The 25,133-nt window shown below is 36.8% G+C and overlaps 1 protein-coding gene across 7 annotated transcripts in view; it reads left to right on the top strand.

The window, feature by feature from the left end:
• Positions 1-24,436, top strand: part of LOC122555022 (male-specific lethal 3 homolog) — a 49,160-nt gene extending 24,724 nt beyond the window's left edge. For 5 of the 7 annotated variants that reach the window (XM_043700609.1, XM_043700612.1, XM_043700608.1 and 2 more), the window contains 9 exons: positions 116-238; positions 1,424-1,584; positions 2,160-2,315; positions 4,307-4,396; positions 5,429-5,691; positions 7,166-7,266; positions 10,081-10,180; positions 12,181-12,265; positions 19,407-24,436. In XM_043700609.1, coding sequence (XP_043556544.1) covers positions 116-238; positions 1,424-1,584; positions 2,160-2,315; positions 4,307-4,396; positions 5,429-5,691; positions 7,166-7,266; positions 10,081-10,180; positions 12,181-12,265; positions 19,407-19,506 — 1,179 coding nt within the window. In that variant the 3' untranslated portion in view covers positions 19,507-24,436. The remainder of the gene's footprint in view (positions 1-115; positions 239-1,423; positions 1,585-2,159; positions 2,316-4,306; positions 4,397-5,428; positions 5,692-7,165; positions 7,267-10,080; positions 10,181-12,180; positions 12,266-19,406) is intronic. The other 2 variants (XM_043700615.1, XM_043700610.1) reach the window with 1 other exon arrangement.
• The last annotated feature ends 697 nt before the right edge of the window (positions 24,437-25,133 follow it).

The raw sequence follows: 25,133 nt of genomic DNA, 5'->3' as shown, positions 1-25,133 counted from the left end.
CTTCTTACTGCCGCAGGCATCTTAGCACCAGGGAGATGTAAAAAATCTAACAGCTGGAGTTGGTATTGTGGTGTGTTTAACTGATCCAATATAACCAATTTTCTTCATAATCTAGAAGGATGATCAAGAGACTTGTTCTAAAAAGGAAATGGAAGAGAAAACCATAAATATAGAAATTCCAGACATTTTGAAAAAGAAACTTGAGGATGATTGCTATTACATCAACAAAAGAAAAAAGGTATATTTCCTATTGGAAAAAGTGAGGACTGCAGATGCTGGAGATCAGAGCTGAAAATGTGTTGCTGGAAAAGTGCAGCAGGTCAGGCAGCATCCAAGGAACAGGAGAATGAGCCTGAAGAAGGGCTCATGCCCGAAACGTCGATTCTTCTGCTCCTTGGATGCTTCCTGACCTGCTGCGCTTTTCCAGCAACACATTTTCAGCTCTATATTTCCTATTGTACAGCATACCATTTTAAAAGTTTTTTTTCATCTTTTGCATCGATGTTAAAAATGTTTGCCAATATTGAAAGGATATGTATTTTAAGTGTAGGTCTGCCAGAAGCACCTTCTGAGGGTAAGCAATGTGAAGTTTCGGAAGTTGACTTTTCCATAATGAACACGTTTTAGTATAGCCAATTGTAACTATGTATGTTTTGATGATGTATACTATAATTTACTCCACTTGCCTTACCGTGGTTATGTTAAGGCAGTATTAATGGTTTATTGTATAAACATATTGTAAGAAATGCACCCATAGCATGCATATCATCCATGGGAGACCATGTTCAACCACTGTACAAATGCTTTATCTTTCTGCAGATCTTGTACATACTTACAACTGACTTTAAAAAAAAACCTTGTCACACTCGGACGTCACAAAGTGCCTCATGATCCATTACATTTTGAGTTGGTTGAGCTGAAGTATAGTAGCACCCATTCCATGACGAGCATCTCTCAATCAATAAAAAGCTGTTTCTCTATGAAGACATGATATTACTTATTCTGTTGTACAAACTATCTTATATATAACCATAACCATTAATGTCACTATTACAAGATACAAAAATCTAATTGTTATAAGCCACTTTTGAAAGAAAAAGTCCACCAGTTGTGATAACCATTACAGTTGTAACAATAACAACCTTGAAAACTGTGACATAAATGGGTTATAGTGTAATATTGGAGCTAATGGCCTTCCATTACACATCTCTTAATTTTTATTTTCATTGACTTAATACTAAACAGCTGGATCCAGTATCTGGATATTTAGATTGGTATACAGTATTCCTGTTTAAGTCATTACTTTGGGACAATTATGGCACTTTCAGGTTTTAACTTGGATTATGCTTAATGTTCATTTTCAAATGCTTATAACTTTAAAAGTTACAGATTAGTATAAAATTGTGGATAATCTATTTTTCAGTTGGTGAAGCTTCCATGTCAGACGAATATTATTAATATTTTGGAATCCTATGTGAAACATTTTGCAATTAATGCAGCCTTTTCAGCCAATGAAAGGTGTCGTCATCATCAGAGTAATTCACAGATTCCAATGAATCCTCATTACATTCCACCTGAGAAAAAGTAAGTCTACATAATGGGTTTTGGAAATGGAAAAATATACTGGTCAGCAACAATGAAAGATTTTAGCCATTCATTTTACATTGAACTTCATTAGCCATTTGCACTGGAACCTAAAATAATTAGAAATCCAAAACTGCAGGGGATTAGGAATATTAATCAAACAGATTGAAGAATTGTTACTGTGTGACATTCAATCTGAACAGGTAAAATTACTTACAACAATCATAATTAAAATTTGAATGGCTTTGTAAAAAATTAATTTTTAGTGTCAGTAATGTTTTTGTTAATGAATAAGCTTTAATGTACTTTAACAGACAAGTTTTATTTTTTTCTCTGGCATGTTGAGTTGTTGTCTATCATGTAAATATCCCAACTTTACTTTTTTTCCATTTATTCAATGCTTTGAGATACCTTTTGGAGCAAAGCTTGAAGAAGAGTAGAATTTGAAGTTGCTGGCTTTATTTACTCCTTAATAACTTCAGAACTGATGGTTTCACTATTATATTTACTGCAACATCTGACCAAATAAATAAACAAGGCTCTTGTTGAGTAATGAAATATTTTCTATTCTGCAGTGTTGAACTTTGTAAAGAAATGGTGGATGGTTTAAGAATCACATTTGACTTTACACTACCCATGATTTTGCTCTACCAGTATGAACATGCTCAGTTCAAGAAGGTCACTTCATCTAAGTTCTTTGTTCCAATCAAGGAAACCCTGTCAAATGTTAGGTAAGTTCTCTTTTGCCTGAGGATATGAGATCATCACAGCTCATTTTATTGTGGTGATGTGAAGGGGATTTTAAATAAATTACATTGGTACCCATATCAAAGTACGGAGCTTCTGTTTGAACTATATTCCGTGACTTTATAAGGAAAATTCCCCACGTTACAGGGAAACAAAAACAGCAAGAATTACTTCAATCTTTATAGGACTGTTCACATTCTCAATGTCCTAAAACACTTTAAAGCTCGTGAATTGGAAATGTAATCACATTTGTTGATTAATGCAATAACCAGTTAGCCAGTTCAAACACAGGTCCTACAAGCAGCAAGTGAAGTAAAGGGTCAGTCAAACTGGTAAAGTGGTGTCATTTGCGGAATGAATTTTTATTTCAGAACACACAAAATGTTCTACCGTTCAATTACTGCCATGGAATCTTTCTGTCCACTTGAATTTTTGAACATTTCTTTCAAAAGATGGTACCTCCGACGAAGTAGCACTCTCTCAGTGCTTGCCTATCCTGTGCTATGTGCTTGAATCCAAAATCATCTGATGTGGATGAACCAAGATTACCCTTGTTGCAAATATTTCTAGCAACTCTTTGAGAAGGAACAAGCTGTTAATATTTATATGGTCCTGTATTTTTGAATTTCATATACTCCCACTTCACTTCAATGTTATTATTTCATTGGAAATGTGCATATTATAGCAAAGTATATATTTGTGTTTTCCCTGTTCCCAAATAGGTGATAAGAGATCTTACATGCTATTGATGAGACATTTATTTTGATCTTGGTTCCAATTCTTGACAATATTTGCACATTGGTTATGTCATTATTAACGTATTGTTTTCCAAACACCGTTATTACTTTCACCAGCAATGCAGAAATGGCACAGGAAGATACAGCTCTCAGTACCCTTTGCTGTGATGTACTTGTTATTTTTTTCCTGTAAGATGGCACATATTTTTGTGAGCAGAAGCTGTTGTTTATAGTTGGGGATTTATTTCAAAGCTAAGGTGTGCTCACAATGTTGTTAGTTCTGTTTGAACATTTTTACTGCTTTTTGGTGATAGTATCAATCTACTGAAATATATTGGTCTGATGTATGTACTACACTCGGCCATGATTGATTAGATTAGATTACATTACATTACATTACAGTGTGGAAACAGGCCCTTCGGCCCAACAAGTCCACACCGACCCGCCGAAGCGCAACCCACCCATACCCCTACATTTACCACTTACCTAACACTACGGGCAATTTAGCATGGCCAATTCACCTGACCTGCACATCTTTGGACTGTGGGAGGAAACCGGAGCACCCGGAGGAAACCCACGCAGACATGGGGAGAACGTGCAAACTCCACACAGTCAGTCGCCTGAGGTGGGAATTGAACCCAGGTCTCTGGCGCTGTGAGGCAGCAGTGCTAACCACTGTGCCACCGTGCCGCCCAAAGTCTGCTTTGACAAAGTCATTTTTAATTTAAGAGTGTGCAATAGTTTATTCTTTTGTATTAATATACTGTACAATGATACTTAACATATGCAGCTTTCAAACAAAGATTAACACCTGCTTGCAGGCATTATTTACTGCTAATTAAATAAAACCAGCTTGTTTTGCAAATTTCATGTTCCGTTTCAGAGTTGGGAATTATTTTCATTTGTATTGAAGTCCTGCCTGGAAACATGTTTTAGTTGCAAACTCAAATGTTAACACTATCAATGTTTACCCATAAGTGAATAAGGGATGATTTAATATTTTTGACAGGGATCAGTGCACTGGATAGATAGAACATTTATCACCAGTTTTATTTAATCAACTAGTACTTTGCTAGAGTAAGTAACTTCCAAAAATAGAAAATTTAATAGATTTTATGATCTTGATAAAATAGAGATATTTATTTTTCCAAGAACCGAACTAGCTACAAAAATCATATTTGGTAGAAGTCGGTTTTACAGTCTTGAATTGTTAATCTTTTCAGCATTTATTTTGTCAGGAATACTTGGAATGAAAATTTTTGCAAAATGGCAATAATGGAGGCAAGATTACCGCCTTTTCATGAGAGATTGAGAGGAGCATGGGCTGGGTAGGTGGAAGAATAGTTAAAGGATTCTGTAAGTGTGTTTAAAATAAGATGTGAGGTCAGAAACTGTATGGACAGAGTAACAAATCAAAGAAAATTACACAATTGTTGGCATTGCTACACTGTGCAAGATATTAGAAATTTGCTGGTGGGGAAATCTCTCGACAGTTTAGAAAAAAAATAAAATCATCAGGATGTCGATTTGTGTGATATTAACTATCTCAAGATTGATGCAAATTAAAGGGTCAAAATGGGAAAAGCTTTTTATACAACATCCAAGACTGCTTTCCGATCAGTACATTTATCGTCCAACAAGGAAAGAAGCATTGCTTGAGATAGTTCTAGAAAATGAAGTGGAATACATAACTGATGTCAGAATAGTGAAATAATTGGATAAATAGTGACCCGAATATTTGTTAGGGTCAGTGTAAAAAAAGAATATAAAAGGTTAATGAAGTGTTTGGGATAAAGGTGCTGGGGCAAAAAAAAAATGCAATGTACAGTAAGAGTCCTGGTAGAATTAAATCACCTTGCCTATAATTAATGATCCAAGTTAGTGAATCCCAAAATATGAAAGGGAGAAAATACAAACTACATATATTCCTTTATGCCAAAAAGGGATAGTTTCAACAAAAGTTTTCATTCATAAATTGAGATTAAAATTAGACTGAAATTTATGTTGTAAGCGTGGGAAGAAAAGGATAATGAAAGATTATAATGTCATGAAATATGGGAAGTGTTTGGGAGGTGAAGGTGCTATAAGAGAAAAATAAAGAAACGTTATCAGATATGTAAAAGGTGATAACAAAGGCTTTGATAAATGTAAAAAGTAAGAGTTGTTTAGAGAATATAGTTCACTGTATACATTATTTTGGTTTTCCTAACAAGGATCATTGTTCACTTTGGCATTATAGCTGTGTGTTTATGTGTGTCAGTTCTCAATATGTCTGATGGTGTGGTACTTCATCTGTTTTTTTCTCTGTTTACTTAAAAATTGCATCTAATTAAATTCTTATTTTGCTTATTAAATAATAGACCTCAAAAGGAACATTCACCAAGTCCTCCTCCTCTTTTGAACCCGTCAACACCACAATCCACAGATAGTCAGCCGTTGTCGGGAGATCCTGCAACACCAAAGAGACGGAAAATTGATCCTGAATCTGTTCAATCATTGAGGCGATCAGCACGGCATGCATCAGGGTGTGACAGGCTGTCTGAAAGCAGTGCCTCCCCACAGTCAAAGCGCCGCTTTTATGAACCTGCCCAAATGCCCAGACTGCTTTTACACTTGGAGAAAAGTATGTATTTAACACTTTAACTGTGAGTTTGTGATGATCTTAATTGAAAAGACATCCTTTTCCAGGTTGCACCTGTGAATATTTTTGCTGTGGTGATCGTAGGCCACCTTTTTATTAAAGATAATTGGTGACAGAGCCATGGTTAATTGTAGGATATTGCAATTTAAAGCAATGGTATCAATGGTTTTGAAGTGTATGGTTTTAGTAAGGTAAGATGTTAGATTTGGCCAAGTATATGAGATTGGGCGTGGTTACAGGCAGTCACTAGGTTGTGAACAGATTCTGTCCTTGACGGTCTCTTTGCAAGTCAATTTATATGCAGGTCAGAACACAATGCAGGGCAATATGAAGTAGATGTTCGTAAGTACAGAAAATGTTTATATGTTGGATCTTTTAAATTTGCACTCTGTATGGAACCACCTTCATAAGGATGAGTGTTCGTAAGTCAGATGTTTGTAAATCTATTCTTCTACCTTCTGGAACTGGCTTCCAATCTGATAGCGTGGATGTCTTCCTTGTATGCCTTTAGTGATCCTCTACGTGGATTTGTCTGTTTATTTCCAACTGGTCAAAGTCCCAAAGCACTGACTTGTCAATTTCACTGAAAGATGCCTCATGTAAAGAAGGTTTGATCAGAGCGCTATGTAACTTTACCATGATGTCTTGAGGCTAGTAGTAGAAATAACATTTTACTTGCTTATAGCTGTTCCACATGATCCCCATATCCTTTCCTGATTAGGTATTCCCACACATTCAGTGATCTCCTTGTGGATCTATTTCCCCAAATCGTGTAACACCTTCAACTTAACTATATTGAACTTCACCTGCGACTAAATTGGCCAATTGCAAACTTTATCTGACTTCTTTTGCAGGTTGCTGATTGTTTTGTACTGTCAATATTTTCCTCTGTGAACTTGACAGCATTGAAATGGGTTTCTGTATATTGGTCATTAATACAGATCAGGCACAGTAGGGACTCAGCCAAGACCCTGGGAAATTTCGCTTGCAGGAAATAACCAGTATTTCTCTTTTATGATGGCCACATGTGCCAAACTCTGTTTTCATTTCATGGAATTGTTATGACTTCCTTCAATGTTGAATTTTATGATTGTACTAGTTTTTCTCATAAGAATGCTGAAAATAAATTGCACATTTAAACTGTTTTAAGATATTAGTGTGCTGGAGAATTCTAGAGGAGAAAGTGAGGGCTGCAGATGCTGGAGATCAGAGCTGAAAATGTGTTGCTGGGAAAGCGCAGCAGGTCAGGCAGCATCCAGGGAACAGGAGAATCGACGTTTCATAAGCCCTGAAGAAGGGCTTATGCCCGAAACGTCGATTCTCCTGTTCCTTGGATGCTGCCTAACCTGCTGGAGAATTCTGCTTGGAGGTAACATCTTGTGCCCTGTCCTTTTTTCATTTTGCTAACTTTATGAAATGAAAGTTTATTTTTGTTTCATTCAAATGTATTTTAAAGAAACACCAGTCCACAGTGGCTCTTCCTCTCCTGTCACCCTCACACCTAGTAAAGAAGGGGTTACAGTGTTTGACTGCAGGAGGAGTAATGAACTGAATGAGGTAGGAGTTCCTAATCTCTTTTTTCTTGGCTCTGGATATGTGTATATATTATTTAAAAAGACCATTTGTCGTACTTCTTTCTGATTTTGTATGTTATTATTGCGAACCTGTTTCTGCCTTCCACAAAAGCAATCCATGCTTTAGTAATTGCCATTGTTACAAGTCAACACTTTTTTGCACTTCTACTAGCCAATGAGAAACATTCCAGTTGTATTATTTTATATTTAGCCGGAACTCATTTGGGATTACATAGACAGTTAATGATGACAACCATTTTACAAGCACACTCATTCCAAGGAAGAGGAAGATTCTTGGAAGAGCAATTGATGGTGTAGCCCACTATACAAATTGGAATCCATTCTTAAGAGAGAAGAGCGCTTAGAAAAGTGGAGGTCCTCAACCAGAGCATTTCAGATTGTGCGCTGAAATGATCTATAGTTCTGCAGTTAATAATGATACAAATATGCCATCTAAAAGAGGGCAGAATCAGAGGATGCATGAAGGTATAAAGAGCTGAATGAGGTTGTGGCAACAGAATGAGGCAAGGACTTATTTATAGGTGGCAAGCATTTCAGTTAATAGTGAAATGAAACTAAGTATGGGATAATGTGTATTTCTATAGATAGATAGGATAAGTATGACAGAGCTCATGCTGAAACGACTAATTGTATAGCAACAAATTATTTATTTGAATTTGTCACAATATTTTAAACTATATTCATGCAGCTTTAGAATGAGGTTATTTGATGAATCAACACATTTTTAGGATGACAGCTTTGATTGAGTTTTGTATTCGAATTGTGAAATTAACCTTGGGTCAAATTACAGTTTCCTTGTTTGCCTTTTTCAAAATTCTGTAGAATAAACGTCCTGTAACAATATGGAGGGTAGTTTGAAAAACTTTGCAGTTATGGTTCACTTGTTTATGAAAGAGACAGACAACTTGGACAAATGTAGTTTTTTCAGAAATATTCAATATAAAGGGTGGGCATAGTGGCTGTGTGGTTAGCACTGCTGCCTCACAGCACCAGGGACCTGTGTTCGAATCCACCCTCTGGGTGGTTGTGTGGAGTTTGCATGTTTTCCTCGTGTCTGCGTAGGTTTCCTATGGGTACTTTGGTTTCAACCCACAGTTCAAAGGTGTAGAGATAAGGTGGTTTGGCCTTGTTAAATTCCCATAGTGCCCAGTGATGTGCAGGCGAGATGGGTAATGCAGGGTTACAGGGATAGGGTAAGGGGGGGTGGGTCTGGGTGAGATGCTCTTTGGAGGGTCAGTGTGGACTCAATGGACCAAATGGCCTGCTTCCACTCTGTAGGTTACAGGGATAGGGTAAGGGGGGTGGGTCTGGATGAGATGCTCTTTGGAGGGTCAGTGTGGACTCAATGGACCAAATGGCCTGCTTCCACTCTGTAGGGATTCTATAATTCTAAGAAACACAAGGAATTTTATTGCCCAATCTGTTCAGAGTGGACTAGAGATTAATGTAGACACAGGAATAGGCCAGAAGGCCCTTTGAGACTAAAGCTCTGCCATTCAATAGAATTATGGCTGATTCTCTAATGCAAAGCCGTATTTCTGCTTTCTCCACAGTGCAATTGTCATACTCAAAAAGAAGTAAAGTGAACCTAAGTTTTTCATAGTCTGTTATTTAACAAATTTTAAAGGGAAAAGATTGACATCTTTGGGTAGAAGTTGACTGAAAGCCAATTTGTCCATTTGAAGTCTGTCCACAACCATGGTTGGCTAATTTATATAATTACAAGACTTCACTCCCTTACTCAGAAAGAAGTCCTACCCTCAGAAGCTGTGGCTAAGCTGATTGATTGGCAGTGTCCTCCTGGTAGCTGCAGAGCTCAATAGTGGGTGCTGCCAGGATTGTAATAGTAAGCACAAAGAGTATCCTAGCTGCTAAGAAAAGCAAATCTCAGGCATTTTTATACTGGAGGTGGATGGGTGGGGCAATTTTGTTGAAACCTGGTGGAGGCATGTAATATTCAATGCTTTAATTAAAGGTGACATTGCTAAATATAAAGTAAGAGAAAATTATGTAAAATACTCAACTGGATGGCATGTGACATAACTGAAGAAGTAGCCAGTATAATGTTAAGGAAAATGCAATGTGTGTAGGTTATTAGGTAGGTTGGAAAAGCATTTCATCATGTACCAGACTAGTGGAGAGTGTACTATATCGAATTAAGAGGAAATTAGCCAATTCAATTAAATACTGATAGGAAGGGAGAAAACCAAGTTGAAGGACTATTTCAAGATGTATGTCAGTGATTTAAATATAGTGGCTAGGAGTGTCTGGATTTGAAGATTATACTTGAACTAAAAGTTCAGTAAATAATTCAGAGATCTAAAGAAATCTGCTAGATGTCCTTTTATCACTTTAAAATTTCCAATAATTCTACCTAGAAGTCTACTTTTTTGTTTTGAACTTGAGAAATGTAGAGAATAGAGAATATTTCTTAGTAGTATCAACCTAAAATGCTTAGACTTGTCAATGCAAGCAGATATAAACTTGGCTATTTTAAGCATAATATATTTCAGTTCATTGCATTTACAGCATGAAATTGGAAATGTAAAGTTGGCTAACAGGTTGAGTCTTGGTGTTTAAGATTTAGCAAAATAAATCTTGAACAAGATCAAGTAGACAGGTATGAAGTATACCAATATGCTTTTCAAATGTTATCACATTGAGGAGTCTTGGTGTAAATTGGAACTGATTTTAATCTGTTGAAAAGTTGTTACCTAAACTATTAATTTAGTCATTGCATATGACTTGAAAACTGAGTTTTGTGTTGGTCTAACAGGTTTTGTCTTGGAAAATGATGCCAGATAATTATCCACTGATTGAACAGCCTCCTGCACCCTCTTATATCTATGGAGCTCACCACCTTTTGCGACTGTTTGGTAAGTCATCGTGCATTATTATTTTCAGTGGATGAAACTGAAAAGGCAGAATTTACTTCCACACGGTGGCAGTTTAAGTTTTCCCGTGGAATTATGTTATTCTTGGCTTATTATGTATTCATACAAGGATAAAATACCAAAATTTGTGGACACTGAGGTTTGCCTCCTGCTGTGATCTTCCTGGTTCCAAATCTGGATGCCATGTTTAAAAGGCACGAAGACAACACTTCAGTTTCTGTAACTCAGGAGCATCACTGAACCTCTGCTCATCACCCCCACCGACCCTTGGAAATATCAAAGATTAGGCAAAAAAAAGGAGGCACTGTACTTTAGTGATGCAACCCTACAGGCTGTGCTGAAGGCTGATGTAGGAGAAGAAAAGTTATTTTCCCTATGGATGGTAATAAGACACGATCCTGACTAATAAAGACATTCCTGACAGAAGTAACTGAGGAATTCAGTTGCTTTGGGCAGCTTAAAAGTACTTGGCTTCAGTGCCGCAAGAGTACGAATGATCTGAGCATTGCAATCCCACTTTAGAGAATTGTCATACATCAGGTTAGGTGCCAGGCATCTCCCTGCCTCATGTGCAATCAATGTCTGTAACTTCATTGTAGCTAATTGTGTCGTGTCTTTGGCACCACATTTCTCATATCTGCCAGGGTACACACTTCAAAGCACAAAATAAGCTACACCGAGCAGCTTATGCACCATCATTTCACTAACCTTACAAATCTAGTTTTTTCAGAAGAAAGGACACAATTACAAAAATATGAGCTTTTGAATGAAGCCTGTTTGAGTTCAGACCTACTTGCCTGTTTCAGTCAGGTTTGCTGTTAGCAGCTAGTGTGGCTGCCTCATATGGACAGGCTAGTTGACCTGATCAGTTTTCATTTCTAACATTGTAAGTGTTTAACACCAACAGACCAGGCCCCAAATGACTCCTGGGCTGATAAAAGTGGAGAGACTTCACCTCTCACAGTAAACATTTTGAATAGGAATGTTTTAAAGTACCAATTAACGGAAGACATTTGTATTCACTCAAACTTGGAGGAAGAATTTTACCCTGTCAGGTAGACGCTTCATTCATATGGTGGATTTGTGAACACATGTATTTTGTTTTTGGTGAGTGAAATTATGCCATGAATATATTTCCAACAGATTGGGGTGACTTGTGTTAATGACTTGCAATTGAATGCAAACATGGGTAAGGTGACTGACATGAAATATCCAGAGAACTTAATTGTAACATTTTAATCCAACATCAAGAAACTGAATTTTTGCCCCCTGCCCAATTACATTTGTCCTGACTGCCATTCTAAAAGCTTTTCAACAGGCATGAAAAATTCCACTGAAGTGTGCCTTGAAAATGATAGAAATGAAATGTAAATCAAATCATTTTTGTTAAATGGAAAACTGTTCAAAACCTGAATATCAGAGAGCATTTCATTCTTAATGTACAAAATTTCCAAAAATGGCAGCTAAACCTCCCTGGTAAAATCTAGTTCTACCATATTTTGCATTTTAACAGGAAAACAACAAGGGAGTAGAATTAATTGAATAGCTGTTTCAACGAGTTGGTACAGGCATGATGAGTCGAAAGGCAGTTGACTTTGCGGTTTGGTTCAATGATTTACCTGGAAATATTTGAATTAATCTAACTGGTATTGAATGTTAAGCTAGAATGTATCTTTAGGAGTTGACCATCATTTGTTGTATCTATCGTTAACAAAAATATGGCATCAAACTAACTGCTTTCTCTTTGGACAGCAATCCCTAACATGTTTCAATGATTGACCAAACTGCATTATATTGTGTACAGTTTTGAATTTGTGACTATAGGTATTTCTGTGAAAATGTGTATGATCAATGTTAAAAATTCACATATGACCAGATTTAAATGGTCGGAAAAAATACTTCTCCACTTTTTAATACAGACTTAACAACTTACATTTAGAACAAAACTGAGTTCAACTGTGATTTATTTTATTTTGTTGCAGTGAAGCTACCAGAGTTGTTGGGAAAAATGCAAATTACTGACCGGAATTTGAAGGTCTTGGTAAAGCACCTTGAGCTGTTCCTTAGGTAAGGAATTAAAATATGTTAACGGATATTTGCAGCATTATTGGTAATGAGCTGCAATGGGTTGAGAATCAGCTAAAATTGTAGCTAAAGCAGAGTTCTGGATTTCATTTACAAGGCAAACAATTAAAATAAATCATACCTTTTTGTCTTCTTGCAAAACTTTTGTTAGGCTTCATTGAAAATATTGTGTCTAGTTTTGATCTCTTCAAAAGCAAATGATAAATCCCCATTTGCTACGCCTCAGTTAGTAAGGTAGGCTCAAGGTACTGGGTTCACATACTTTAGTAAAGTGTAGTGACCATTTTATGATAGAAGCTCCTCTGAAGTTTGAAAAGGAGAAGCTGGAATCAGATGTAACAGTATTACGGTTGAATAAAGGCAACTACAGAGGTATAAGAGAGGAACTGGCCAGAATTGACTGGGAGAGGACCCTAGCAGGAAAGACAGTAGAACAGCAATAGCAGGAGTTTCTGGGAGTAATTAGGGAGCCACAGCAAAAATTCCTCTCTCGTGAAAAGAAGCTATGAAAGGGAGAATGAGGTACCCATGGTTGACAAGGGACGTCAGGGATAGCATAAGAGCAAAAGAGAAAGCATATAATGTGGGGAAGAGCAGTGGGAAGCTGACAAAGACCACCAGCGGCCAACTAAAAAAGAATTAAGGAGGGAGAAGATGAAATATGAGGGTAATCTAGCCAATAATATAAAGGAAGGTTTCAAAAGTTTCTTTAGGTATATAAACGGCAAAAGTGGACATTAGGTCACTGAAAAATGATGCTGGAGGTGTAGTGATGGGGAACAAAAAAATGGCAGAGGAACTGAACAAATACCTTGTGTCAGTCTTCACATTGGAAGACACGAGTAACATCCCAAATATTCGAGAGAATTGGTGGGTTGGGGCAGTGGGGATGGGGTGTTCAGAGGTGAGTATGGTGGCCATTACCAAGGAGAAGGTGCTAGAAAAACTGAAAGGTCTGAAGATGGATAAATCACCTGGATTAGATGGACTACACTCCAGAGTTCTGAAGGAGATAGTTGAAGAGAAAGTGGAAGTGTTAGTGGTGACCTTTCAGGAATCACTGGAGTCAGGGATGGTCACAAAGGACTGAAAAATCACGAATGTAATCTGCCTGTTTAAGAAGGGAGTAAGGCAAAACCTGGGAAATTACAGGCTAATTAGCCTGAGCTTGGTCGTTGGTAAGATTTTAAAGTTCCTTGTGAAGGTAAACTTGCAGGTTGAGTCAGTAGTTATGAGGGCAAAAACAATGTTGGCATTTATTTCAAGAGGACTAGAATATAAAAGCAAGGTTGTACTTCTGAGGCTTTATAAGGTTCTGGTCAGAGCACATTTAGAATATTGTGAGCAATTATGGGCCACATATTTCAGGAAGAATGTACTGTTGCTGGAATGGGCCTAGAGGAGGTTCACGAGAATGATTCCAGGAATGAAAGGAACATTTGAGGACTCTGGGTCTATAATCGATGGAGTTTAGAAGGAAGAGAAGGGAATTTAATTGAAACTTACAGAATACTGAAAGGCCTGGATAGCATGGATGTTGGGAAGATGTTTCCATTAGCAGGAGAGACTAGGACCTCGGGGCACAATCTTAGAGTAAAGAGAAGACCCTTTAGAATGGAGATAAGGAGAAACTTCTTTGTCTAGAGAGTGGTGAATCTTTGGAATTCATTGCCACAGACACTGTGGAGGCCAGGTCATTGAGTATATTTAAGACAAAGATAGATAGGTTCTTGATTGTTAAGGGATCAAAGGGAGGAAAACAGGAGAACTGGGTTGAGAAATTTATCAACCATGACTGAATGGTGGAGCAGACTCAATGGGCTGTATGGTCAAATTTCTGCTCCTGTCTTATTGTCTAAATTTGAACAGTTCAATCAGTGTTTCTAAAATACTTAAGGAATTTGATTGTCTTTGTGTGGAATATTATTTCAGCAGGATAGGGTTATATTTGTAAGTGGTGTTAGCAACCTTACTTCAATTTTTCTTTCCATAGATAATGTTGAACCCATGGAACAATTTGCAGGCTTGTGCTGTGAAGGTTGATTCCTTCAGCAGAGTTAGACTAATTGCCATTTGAGGTGAAGGTCAACTAACACAAAAACTATTACAATCGCCTAAAGAGTCAAAGAATAATTTTTTCATTCAAAGTCTTGCACTTAGCCAGGTTATTTTTCTCCTCAGACATTAGAAGGTAAATCCACATTCTGATGCATTATGGATTACAATTAAAGGGGACAGTTTAGACAGTCTTTTTCTGCCTTCACTTTCATATTTGTTAGTTTATTCTTCGGTGTTAGTTAAAATATTTCTCTCATTGAAAAGTGTTACACGTGTGTCATTTAAGAACCAGCAAGTGTCAGATGTCACATTGAAAACTGTCGTCAGGTAATATGAAAAATGCCAATAAAGTTTTTTTAAAATTCATTGTATGAGGGCATTTGCTGCCTAGGTTAATATTTATTGCTCATCCCAGAGGGCAGTTAAGAGTCAACCACATTGCCGTGCATCTGCAGTCACATGTTGTCCAGACCAGGTGAAAATGACAGTTTCCTTCCCTAAAAGACATTAATGAAATAGATGGGTTTTTCCGATAAGCAACAATGGTCAAAAAATCTTAATCCCAGATTTTTATTGAATTGAAATTCCACTATGTGCCATGGCAGGACTTGAACCTGATCCCCAGGATGTTCCCTTGGTCTTTAGATTGACAGTCTAGCGATAAAATCACTAGGCCATCATCTTTCCACAGTAATAAACAAGGTATTTGTTTGATAACAAGCAGACAAATAATTTTTTTCTTAAACTGATAAGATAAAATAATGACTTTTTCTTAACTACTTCTTTCTCTAATTCATGAATTTCAACCTATTCTGTTCCTTACTTGATTTCTTTTGATCTACAGTAGAAATACAAATGGTAACATCAACTATAAAAAGAAAATTTAAAACCTGACCATCTGTCAACTTGTGTTTTACAAATTCTGATCTTGAAATTCCACTATAAGATAATGAATTCAAATGAATTGTGCATTTATCTGAAATAGCTTTCCTCTGCTGTTTGAACAGAGCTGTTATCCCATTTACTTAAAACCAGTAAATTAGCCAAGAAAGCAATTTCAGAGAAATCTCAGTTCCCTAATTATCACAGATTGTCAGTTTGTCTGACCAGTAATGGATATGTAGCTCTTAATGGGTTGTGTAGAAGGCTGATCCTTTGATTTTTGTATAAAATCAAGCAAACCTTTTGAGGATGGTTCTTGACAAAATCTGGACTTCAGTATTTAACAATTTTTAGAGCAGTTAATTCTAGAAAATTACAAGAGAACCAGTATGGGCTGTGTCAGATATTCAAGAGTTTATCATTGAATGTTAAACAAAGAGTACATAATAAATAGCAACAAAGCATAAGCCTTCTTCTGTCTGTTCTTTTGCTTTCCAGATTACATTATTTCCTGGAAATTTTCCTTTTGTGTTGAATTTAAAATGAAGAATTAACTGTGCTTTCCTAAACCAGTTTTTGAATCATGTACTAGACTGTAGGAAATCTGACTTATTCATTCAGTCCCTATGCAGCTTCACCAGATTAAGTTTGTCCTCCCAATATTTGCTTTGCTACACGTCTTAGCTTGCGCATAGAAGCATAGAAAATAGGAGCAGTAGTAGGCCATTCAACCTTTTGAGTCTGCTCCACCATTTAATGTAATCACAGCTGATCATCCAACTTCACATCTTCTCATCATACCTTTACATCTCTTTAGCCATCTGTTTTTTTTCTTGAAAGGATTCAATGTTTTGGCTTCAGCCGCTTGCTGTGGCAGAGAGTTCCTCAGACTCACCACTCTTGGTGAAGAAGTTTCTTCTCATCTCAGTCCAAAATGGCTTTCATGCATTTTTAGACTGTGACCCCTTGTTCTGGTCTCCATCTCTTAGGAACATCCTTCCTGCTTTGACCCTGTTTAGCCCCGTTAGACTTTTGTATGAGACTTCACCCCCCCCCCCCCCCCCCCCCCCCCACACACACACACACCCCTAATGATCCAATCTTCATACGTCAGTTCTGCTATCCCAGGAATCGGTCTGGTAAACCTTCAATGGATTTACTCCAGAACTAGAACATTCTTCCTCAGATGAGAGGAAAAGTAGAGGGGGAGAACAAAGAATCATCACTAAGGAATCTTGAAGTTACTTAACACCTAATTGTTGGTATGAACTATCCCTTGATTTGAGAGTGATGTCTGCTCTTAGGAGGTGGAATTTCTGCCATGGGTCTTCATGTTTTTATAATTCATTCACCGGATGAGGGTATTGCTGGCGAGGCTAACATTTATTGCTCATTCCTATCTGCCCGGAGGGGCAGTTAAGAGTCAGTATGTAGGCCAGCCCAGGAAAGGAGTGCGGTTTCCTTAGTGATTCAGATGGGTTTTTCCAACAATCAGCAATGGTTCACAGTCAACAATAGACTCTTAATTCCAGAGTTTTATTGAATTCACGTTCCACCATCATGGGATTTGAACCCAAGTCCCCAGAACTTACCTCGGTCTCTGGATTAACAGTCCTGTGATACTGCCACTAGGCTATCACCACCCCACATGTGTCTACTAGGCTGATTTCTATTTTTACAGATTTATGCATTTGTGGCAGGACATCCCACAAATAGTGGGATCTGGAGTGCTGGATTTACTTCCTTTTCTTCCTTTCTCTGCCTCCGCCAGCTCATAATGAAGGCATTTGGACTCAAAGCATGATGCAGATGGATGGATAAATGATTTGTTAGCAAGCTCCTCTCAGTCATTAATGTTAGTGCTTTTGTGCTTCAAAGAGAACTTCAGTGTGTTTCTGAAGTGTATTGTTTGTCTCCTCCTGGAACGCTAGCCATTTAGCTACTTATCAGCCATTCAGACACATTGTCTGCTCCATTAGTGTTTATTTCAGGAGCTTGCTGAATGTTTGTGAAGCTGCTTTTAAGAAAAAAATGGCATTTATTCCATGGTCCTCCCAGATAATTCTGAGGATACAGCTGAGGCTGATGAAATTTCTCTTGTGCTTGTGTATCATTGACATATAATTGAAACGTCACTGGATTTGAACTGTCTGTTAAAATATTTGTTGATTTACAGAGTTCTTTACTGTCAGTTATGTGATATGGTGCATCTAATCTGATGTTGAATCTTCTCATCAGAGTAGCCTTTAGAGAGAGATGGCTTCCAGGGTATGGGAAATGCTCAGCATATTCCAGAGTGTCTGCTTTATTAGATATGGGAGGTTGATATTTGGTTGACCACGTGTGGTTTGATATAAGCTTTGCAAATCACTCTTGATCTGTTCAATTTTGCTTCCAAGAAATTCTGCATATCCTTGAGTGTTGTCAACAATTCTTAACTGTTTGCACATGACAGAACCGTGCAAAAAATACTTGCTTTTCTTTATTGCATTTATTGATGTACAATAATTAAATTAGTTTGTGATGGTTTTGCTTGGTCTTGGCCTATTTATCCCATTTAATGGCAGGACAGATTTTATTGTGACCAATGAAAATACAGTTTAAACAATGAGCCACCTCTATGTATGTGATTTCTTAATGGGGGCAACTAGACGTATTAATCAAAGTGTTTGAACCATGTGTATTTAGCTGTGCTTCACTGTCATATACACAGGCAATATGAGATATGATTCACTTACATAAAATAAGCCTCAGAATGCTGAAAGTGTGTAATTGGTTCATCTGGAATTGAAGAGAAGAACCTTAAGGAAAGTTATTCTTTAAATATATGTTTTGACAGAATCATGAATGATTTCTGTTTCACTCTTTAAGTTTAGTGGGGATAATAAATTAAAATAGAGTATGGTCTGACAGTCTGGTTTGAAGATCATTCACTTTGACAACAACTCATTGAAAACCATGAGCAGAATGAGCACTTCCTGTCCAAAACATTTGTCAGTATTTTTTTGCGGGTGGTTGCTTCCTCATCAATGTTTACCATTGAAGTTTACAAAATTGAACATTTGTTCGTTTATTCAGTTTTAATTCTGGCTTACAAATTGATCGGTGATGCAGATTTCTAAAACACCTCTTCAGTTCTGTCACCATCTTCCATTAAAACAATAATAATATTCAGCATCGAAACAGGAGACATATTAGTATCCATAACAACTCATTTCTTCAATCGGAACATTGATCTTTCTGCTTTATTTGACCACCTGCCTTAGTGTTGCTTAGCACACAACACATTGAAAGACTTTCCCAGTAAACTAAACTGTGCACATGATCATAGAAGCAAAATTTATGAATATAATACTGAAGGCTACAATACCACCATGATATCCATTCAGAATAACCGATATGCAAGAGGCTTTAATAAAAGATGTTGAACTTATAAGCCAGAATTGTGAAAATTAAGAGCTTAGTTTAAGGAGAAGATTGGCTGCAACCCATCTTTAACATGTATATTCAAAAACAAAGGAGGATGAGGGCACTGCTGACTAGGCCAGTATTTATTGCCCATCCCTAATTGCCCAGCAGACAGTTAAGAGTCAGCCACATTGCTGTGAGTATGTAGGCCAGACCAGGTAAGGATGGCAGTTTCCTTCTCGAAAGGTTCCATGAAATTAGTGAACCAGATGGATTTTTATAACAGTAGATTCATGATCATCGTAGACTCTTAATTCCAGATTTTTTTCCAAATACGTGAGGCGATGGCCTGTTGGTATTGTTGCTGGACTGTTAATCCAGAGATTTAGATAATGTTCTGGGGAACTAAAATTTGAATCCTGCCATGGCAAATGATGGAATTTGAATTCAGTAAAAATCTGGAACTCTGGACGACTAGGCCATTGCCTCCCATATCTGTAAAAAATCAGAAATTGAGTCTAATGATGATCATGAAAGCATTGTTGATTGTCCAAAAAAATCCATCTAGTTCACTAATATCCTTTAGGGAAGGAAATTGCCATCCTTTCCTGGTATGGACTATACAATTCTGACAAATTACAAAACAGTATTAGAAGAAGATTTTTTGATTTTTAGGAAAGGTGGCATCTGTTCATTATTTGATGTTTATTCTAATCATGTTCAATAGCAATATTTTAATGAAACAATAGTTCATTTTGTGTCTTTAAATCTACAGGTTTTTGGCTGAATACCAAGAGGACTTCTTTTCAGAATCTGCTTATGTAGCTGCATCTGAAGCTTACTATTGTACAAAACGTCCTCAGGCCATCTACTGAAGCATTAGCAGAGCTGTGAACTTGTACTCACTTGTAACACAGTGGTTATTATTCAAAAGGAATGTAAATTAGCATCTTCAGCTGAGAACAAAAGGGCACTTCTGTCCTCCTAAGAAGTGCTGCCTGCTGGAAATCTATTAACATTGTGGAGATGGACCACTTTTGAACTCTGCTGTTTCCGCCTTCAACTTTTCATCTTCTCGAAGCTGTGTGCACTCCTGTTCTTCTGTGGTTGTGTCAAGTTGATTATGAAAGCAATGACTGTGTGCAGCCATAAATTTCAGGAGACTGCAGTGCCTTCTGAAGGACAGACTGCATTTTTTGAACAGGTCTTGGTTCTGTATAAATTATTTTTGGATGTCCATCTTGAAGTAGTGGGAAGCCATGTTTTAGAGATGTTCTGTGTTGTTCCAAGTTAAGTAAAGGCTTGTATAATTTTCAGTAGTGCTTGCTTACCAATTGGAAAATACATTTTATGTGCTATCATAATACTTTGTTTTATTGATGGTTATATCCCTGTTGAAAACAAAAAGTTCAGTCATACAGTTTTTGAGAGTGTTATTTCATGCAGTGGACCAGCATCTGTAATCATCTTGGGTTAAACTCCAGTGACTGTGTGGTAAAAGTTGGGACCACAATTCCTTTTTTTGAGCAGGAGAACAAGCCGACTCTAAGTTGCTTTTGTGTTACTGCGTAATGATTGAAAATATAAAGCTGTGGCAGAGTGAAAAGTCTTTCTCTTCTCTAGATGAAACATAGTGGTGATACATTCCTCCATCTACTATCCCATCCAAAACTGTGACTCTTCACCATTGTAAACTCATTTCAAACTAGCATTTCACATTCAGCAGGAAATCTGATTGTTTGTTTAATATATTTAATTTCTAAAACATGGTTATTATAGTATCTAGTTGAGAAAATTTATAGTGGTATCAATGATTGATCAGTTTTTAGGACCAAACTTAGCTATTGACGACCGTCTCAATGTATCTAATTTCACATGAAAAATACTGGTTGAGTTTTAGGTAAAAAAATTCATGTTCTTTGAGTAAAAGACCTCTTGGTCAGAATTTTGGGCTTACTAAGGAAGAAAAACCACAAATCATCTGAAACAGAAAATGTATTCAAGTTGTAATAATAACTGGGTTTGCTATCCTTAACTGCCGAATATATCCTTAGAAGGCCTATTCTTAGCTTAGTCATAAGGAGACGTTAAATCTGGATAAACAGAATTCACTGGCATATCAATAGAGGTTACTTAGGAAGCCTTGTACCAAGAGAGCATTTTACCAGATCAGATCTCATCCATCTCCATTTGAACTTTATTCCTCTTGCTGCGGTCTCTCACTCTATAATGGAAAATTCAAGACACTTTTACAAAAATAAAACTTAATGTGTTCATAAGCAGCAAAATATTAGGAAAGCAATGTCCATTTATGTGGAAACTTTACTGTAATGCAGTGTCCAAGGGAAGAAGTATCAAGAGAATTTGTTACCAACCTACTCAGAGATATTGGATAGGAAACCAAAACCCTTCCATGTTTCTAAGGAGCAGCTGAAGTTAAGCACTGGTGCAAGGTTTTATGGAGAGAGAGAGAGAGCAGAGATTTATCTAAGGCACTGTACTCTTTAGGTATTTAGTGCAATATTGCAATCATTCCAAGGAGGTGGACTAATTGGTGTCAGTTGCCTGCTCCAACCATGTAATCGGCTCTCAGATGCTCTTTTTATGTCTGATGTTCTGTGTCATCTATATTAATTTCCTTTCTCACCTCTCTTCTGTTTGCATCAACCATGGCTTCATACATAATGATATAAGTTGAGCATGCCATTGATAATGACAGTCATTACTAAGTCAAATAGGAAAAGGTAACGATTCCAACCTTTTCCCCTACCCTCATTAATTGGTTTTAATTTTGACATGAGGGTTGACTTTTAAAAAGAATGAGAAAAGTTATGTTTCTGGAAAACCATTACCATTTTCTACTGTGTAATTCAAATGCTCATGTTTTATATCATTTTTGAGCAGTATACAACTATTTCATAACTGCCAATTTCTATATCTTTAGATTTAATACTAATGAGCTCAAGTGAAAGGATCATGCGAGAGTGTTCTGCAGTGGACTTCACCTTGTGGAAGCTGGTCTGAGATTCAGTGGAACAGTCAAAAAAATAGGAAAAAGGGAGAAAGGAAGAAATTTAAAATAGTCAACAATTGTGACAGAGAAGGGAATAGGAAAGCTAAAGTTAAAACTAAGATTAATGAATTGCAAATCACCTGGATCTAATGGCCTGCATTCTAGGGACCTAAAATTAAGTAGCTGAAGATCCTGGAAAGGTCCGGTGGATAGGAAAACCACAAAGATAACACGACCTTTTGAAGAAAAGGAGACACTGGAGAAAACTTATAGGTTAGTTATTCTAACATCTCATTGGGCATTAGAACAACATAATAAGATGAGGCAAAGTCAGCATAGTTTTGTAGAAGAAAATTATATTTAACAAATTTATTGGAGTTCTTTGTAAATGTAGTAAATAGGCTGGATAAAGTGGATGCAGTGCATTATGGTGTCCAAACCTGTAGTGTTGGGCATGATACATAAGCATGGTTAGAGGTGTGGCTGTCAGGGCACAGAGAGCTGTGATATGAGGATCATTTTCAGCTTGGCAAACTCACTATTGTGCTACCAGGATAGGTGCTGTGGGCACAAGTATTTATGATATAGATTAATTATTAAGATGATAGGATGACGCTAATTTGGGATTCAGTCACCAGTGCTAGCTGTGATATCATCCTTATAAAAAATATCTGACACAAACAAAATTTTCTATGCTATGGATATGATCTCCAGGTCATCCCTTCTGGAATTCTATTTATTAACCGTTGATAATGACAGTCATAACTAAGTCCAATAGGATAAGTTAAAGTTTCCAACCTGAAACGTCAACTCCCCTCCTCCTCTGATGCTGCTTGACCTGCTGTACTTTTTCCAGCTCCACTCTGACTCAGCACCATGTACAGTTCTCACTATCTCAAAGTTAGGAATCAACAATCAAGTTCTACCACATAATCAATTACTGCAAAATTAATCCTGGCAAATTTCTCAATGTATTCCATCCTTTCAGTAATAAAGTTGTCTCTTCATCCAAAAATTAAACAATGAGAGTGGTCTGGAGTTTGAGGTTGTGTTCCAGTCCATTTAGTCATCAATTGACCAAACCAATGTAAAAGATCAAGGAAATTCAAGCGTGGGTTATGTTTAGCGCAAAATTAATTTCCTTATGTTAATAAGTGCTAGTTTAAAGGGTAGCATGCTGAATGTTGATGTCACCTATAAAACTTTGTTACAGATTATATTAAAGTGGTATAACCTTGAGAAACAGGCATAATTTTAGTCAGTGTCGGTTGGAAATGCTTCCAATAAGTATTCTTCTGCAAATATCTTCCCTCTTCGAGTCTAAACTTGAATCTGCGGCTATAGAGCTATGATTCTTAACAGGAAAGGAAAGTTTTGATTCATGTTCATCTTTGCTATTTTCATGTGATAGGTACATCATGGAATTATAATTTTCACCCTCTGTTGTGGAATTAAATGACAATCCATATCATATCACAGCCAAGCTTGAAAGCATTGTTTCAACAGGGATGTGGATTTTCAGCTTAACTTGTAAAATGACAGATGTAATTATACTATTCAGAATACACATACAATGTATTAGATTGGCAGAAAATAACTGTGAGCATGTGTAGTGTAAAAGTTTTTAATATTCCATTCATTGTAATCTCAAACATTTTAAGAAAATGTTTGTGCTTCGGGTGTTTTCAGAGTTTTGTGAGGCTTTTAAACCCAGGTGTAGAGCTGGAGGCAGTTCAGCTTGAACCATAGGTTATAACTGTTGTCATGACTGCCGGAGAATTGCTTTATATTGGTTGCAGTTTTGTACCAAAAATTACATCAACAAGAGCATACAAAGCAAGACTTTTTGGGAACAAAAGGAAAATTGTATGTAAATGCCTTTTAAAATGAATAATTTTCAATTAATCATATTAAAAGAAATGTATTAAAGGTCTGTGAATCTGTAGTATTGAGGAGAGCAGAGCAAAGGTTTCATGTTTAATAAACAATGCTTTGTGAAGTGGTCATAAATAGTACTACAAATCTATTTGTATCTCTTACAATTAAGTTGTGAAATGGTTTACCATAATTTGTTTAAATAATTTTGCTGCAATATCAATGGGTCATCTACCATTCTGAACACCAGAAATCCCACGTCAGACCACAGACTATCTTCAATCAGAACACAGTTAGCAGAAATCTCACAGAAGACTGATTGCATGATCTTTATCTTCTAGTCTTATTAGTACCTCCTGTTTAAAAAAAATTGCTAATAAATGACTTTTATTTTTTCATAGTATTGTTCGGAAAGGAGACAAGTACTAGCGACAGGTTTAGATCTGTTCTGAAAGCTTGCTCAGTTTTTATGTTCTGCATCTTTGCAACTAAATTGATAATGTATAAAGTGACTGTAGTTTATAAATTCTGTTTACATAATTGGTGTGTACTCACATAAACACAAAAGTATAAATAAACCAAGAAGGAAGGTGGGCTACAGTGAATTCACAAAATTTGCTGTTACCTTGGTTGTTGTATTTAACTCGCTGCATTAACGGCAGCATTGCAAGTTGAAAGATAAATTTGATTCTCAAGACGTTTAAGCCAGTAGGGCTTAAGACTTAAGTCTAATGAGAGCCTGTCACCCAACTGGGCTTTGCATGTTTATTATGATTGTATTGTTCTTACCTGTCATACCTACGTTTTAAAAGCTTTCTTTCAAAATCTGTCCCCATAATCCACTGTCTCAAACTTTGAAATAAAACTGACCAATGAATGGCACTGTACATATGCCAAGTATATATGTACAAAGATTATCCTTGTCTCAAAGTGACTCATGGCTAATGGAGGAAATAATAAATTGGATTCCCTGGCTCCTTATTGCACTATGCAGGTTTGTGTTTGAGACTAGTATACACAAGATGACAACAGTCTTAAAAGTTTCATAACATCTAGTAGGTCAAATAGTGTTCCATGCTGTACCATATTTTTTGAGTTTAGACGGTTGAGACCCCTTAAGAATCCATGTCCTTCCAATGAAGCGAGTTCATGGTGCGACAAATAGCAAATTAAACATTTTGACTATATAATCGAAACAATGAACTGAATTTTCTTTAATGAAAATGTTTACTTGAAAGCCTCAGCTTAATCTTCCTGTCTGAAATTAGTCACCAATTTGGGCAAAAATGTTATATCTATTTCCTGTTAAATTTCAGAAAGCTTGATAGTGCTGGTATATTTCAGGTGACTGGCTGTACTCCTTCGTGCAATGAGGGAGGTACTTAGAAGCACAGGAAAACATATCTTTGAACATATTTTTGTCCCATCCATGGAAGATCTATAGGAAAAATGCAGAAGGCATGTATGTTTGACAGTACTTTATTCAATTGGAATTGTGAAGCTAAAAAAGTACAACTGTTTGATTCATAAACCATGTCCTATTGCTTTAAGATAAATTATCAAGCATGTATTATCAATTGCCCACCTATTGCCTGGACACCAACCATTGGCCTG

This window comes from Chiloscyllium plagiosum, chromosome 12 (assembly GCF_004010195.1).
Source record: "Chiloscyllium plagiosum isolate BGI_BamShark_2017 chromosome 12, ASM401019v2, whole genome shotgun sequence".
NCBI lineage: Eukaryota > Metazoa > Chordata > Chondrichthyes > Orectolobiformes > Hemiscylliidae > Chiloscyllium > Chiloscyllium plagiosum.
Note: the sequence above shows the minus strand (reverse complement) of the source record. Positions and strands in the feature narration are given on the sequence as shown.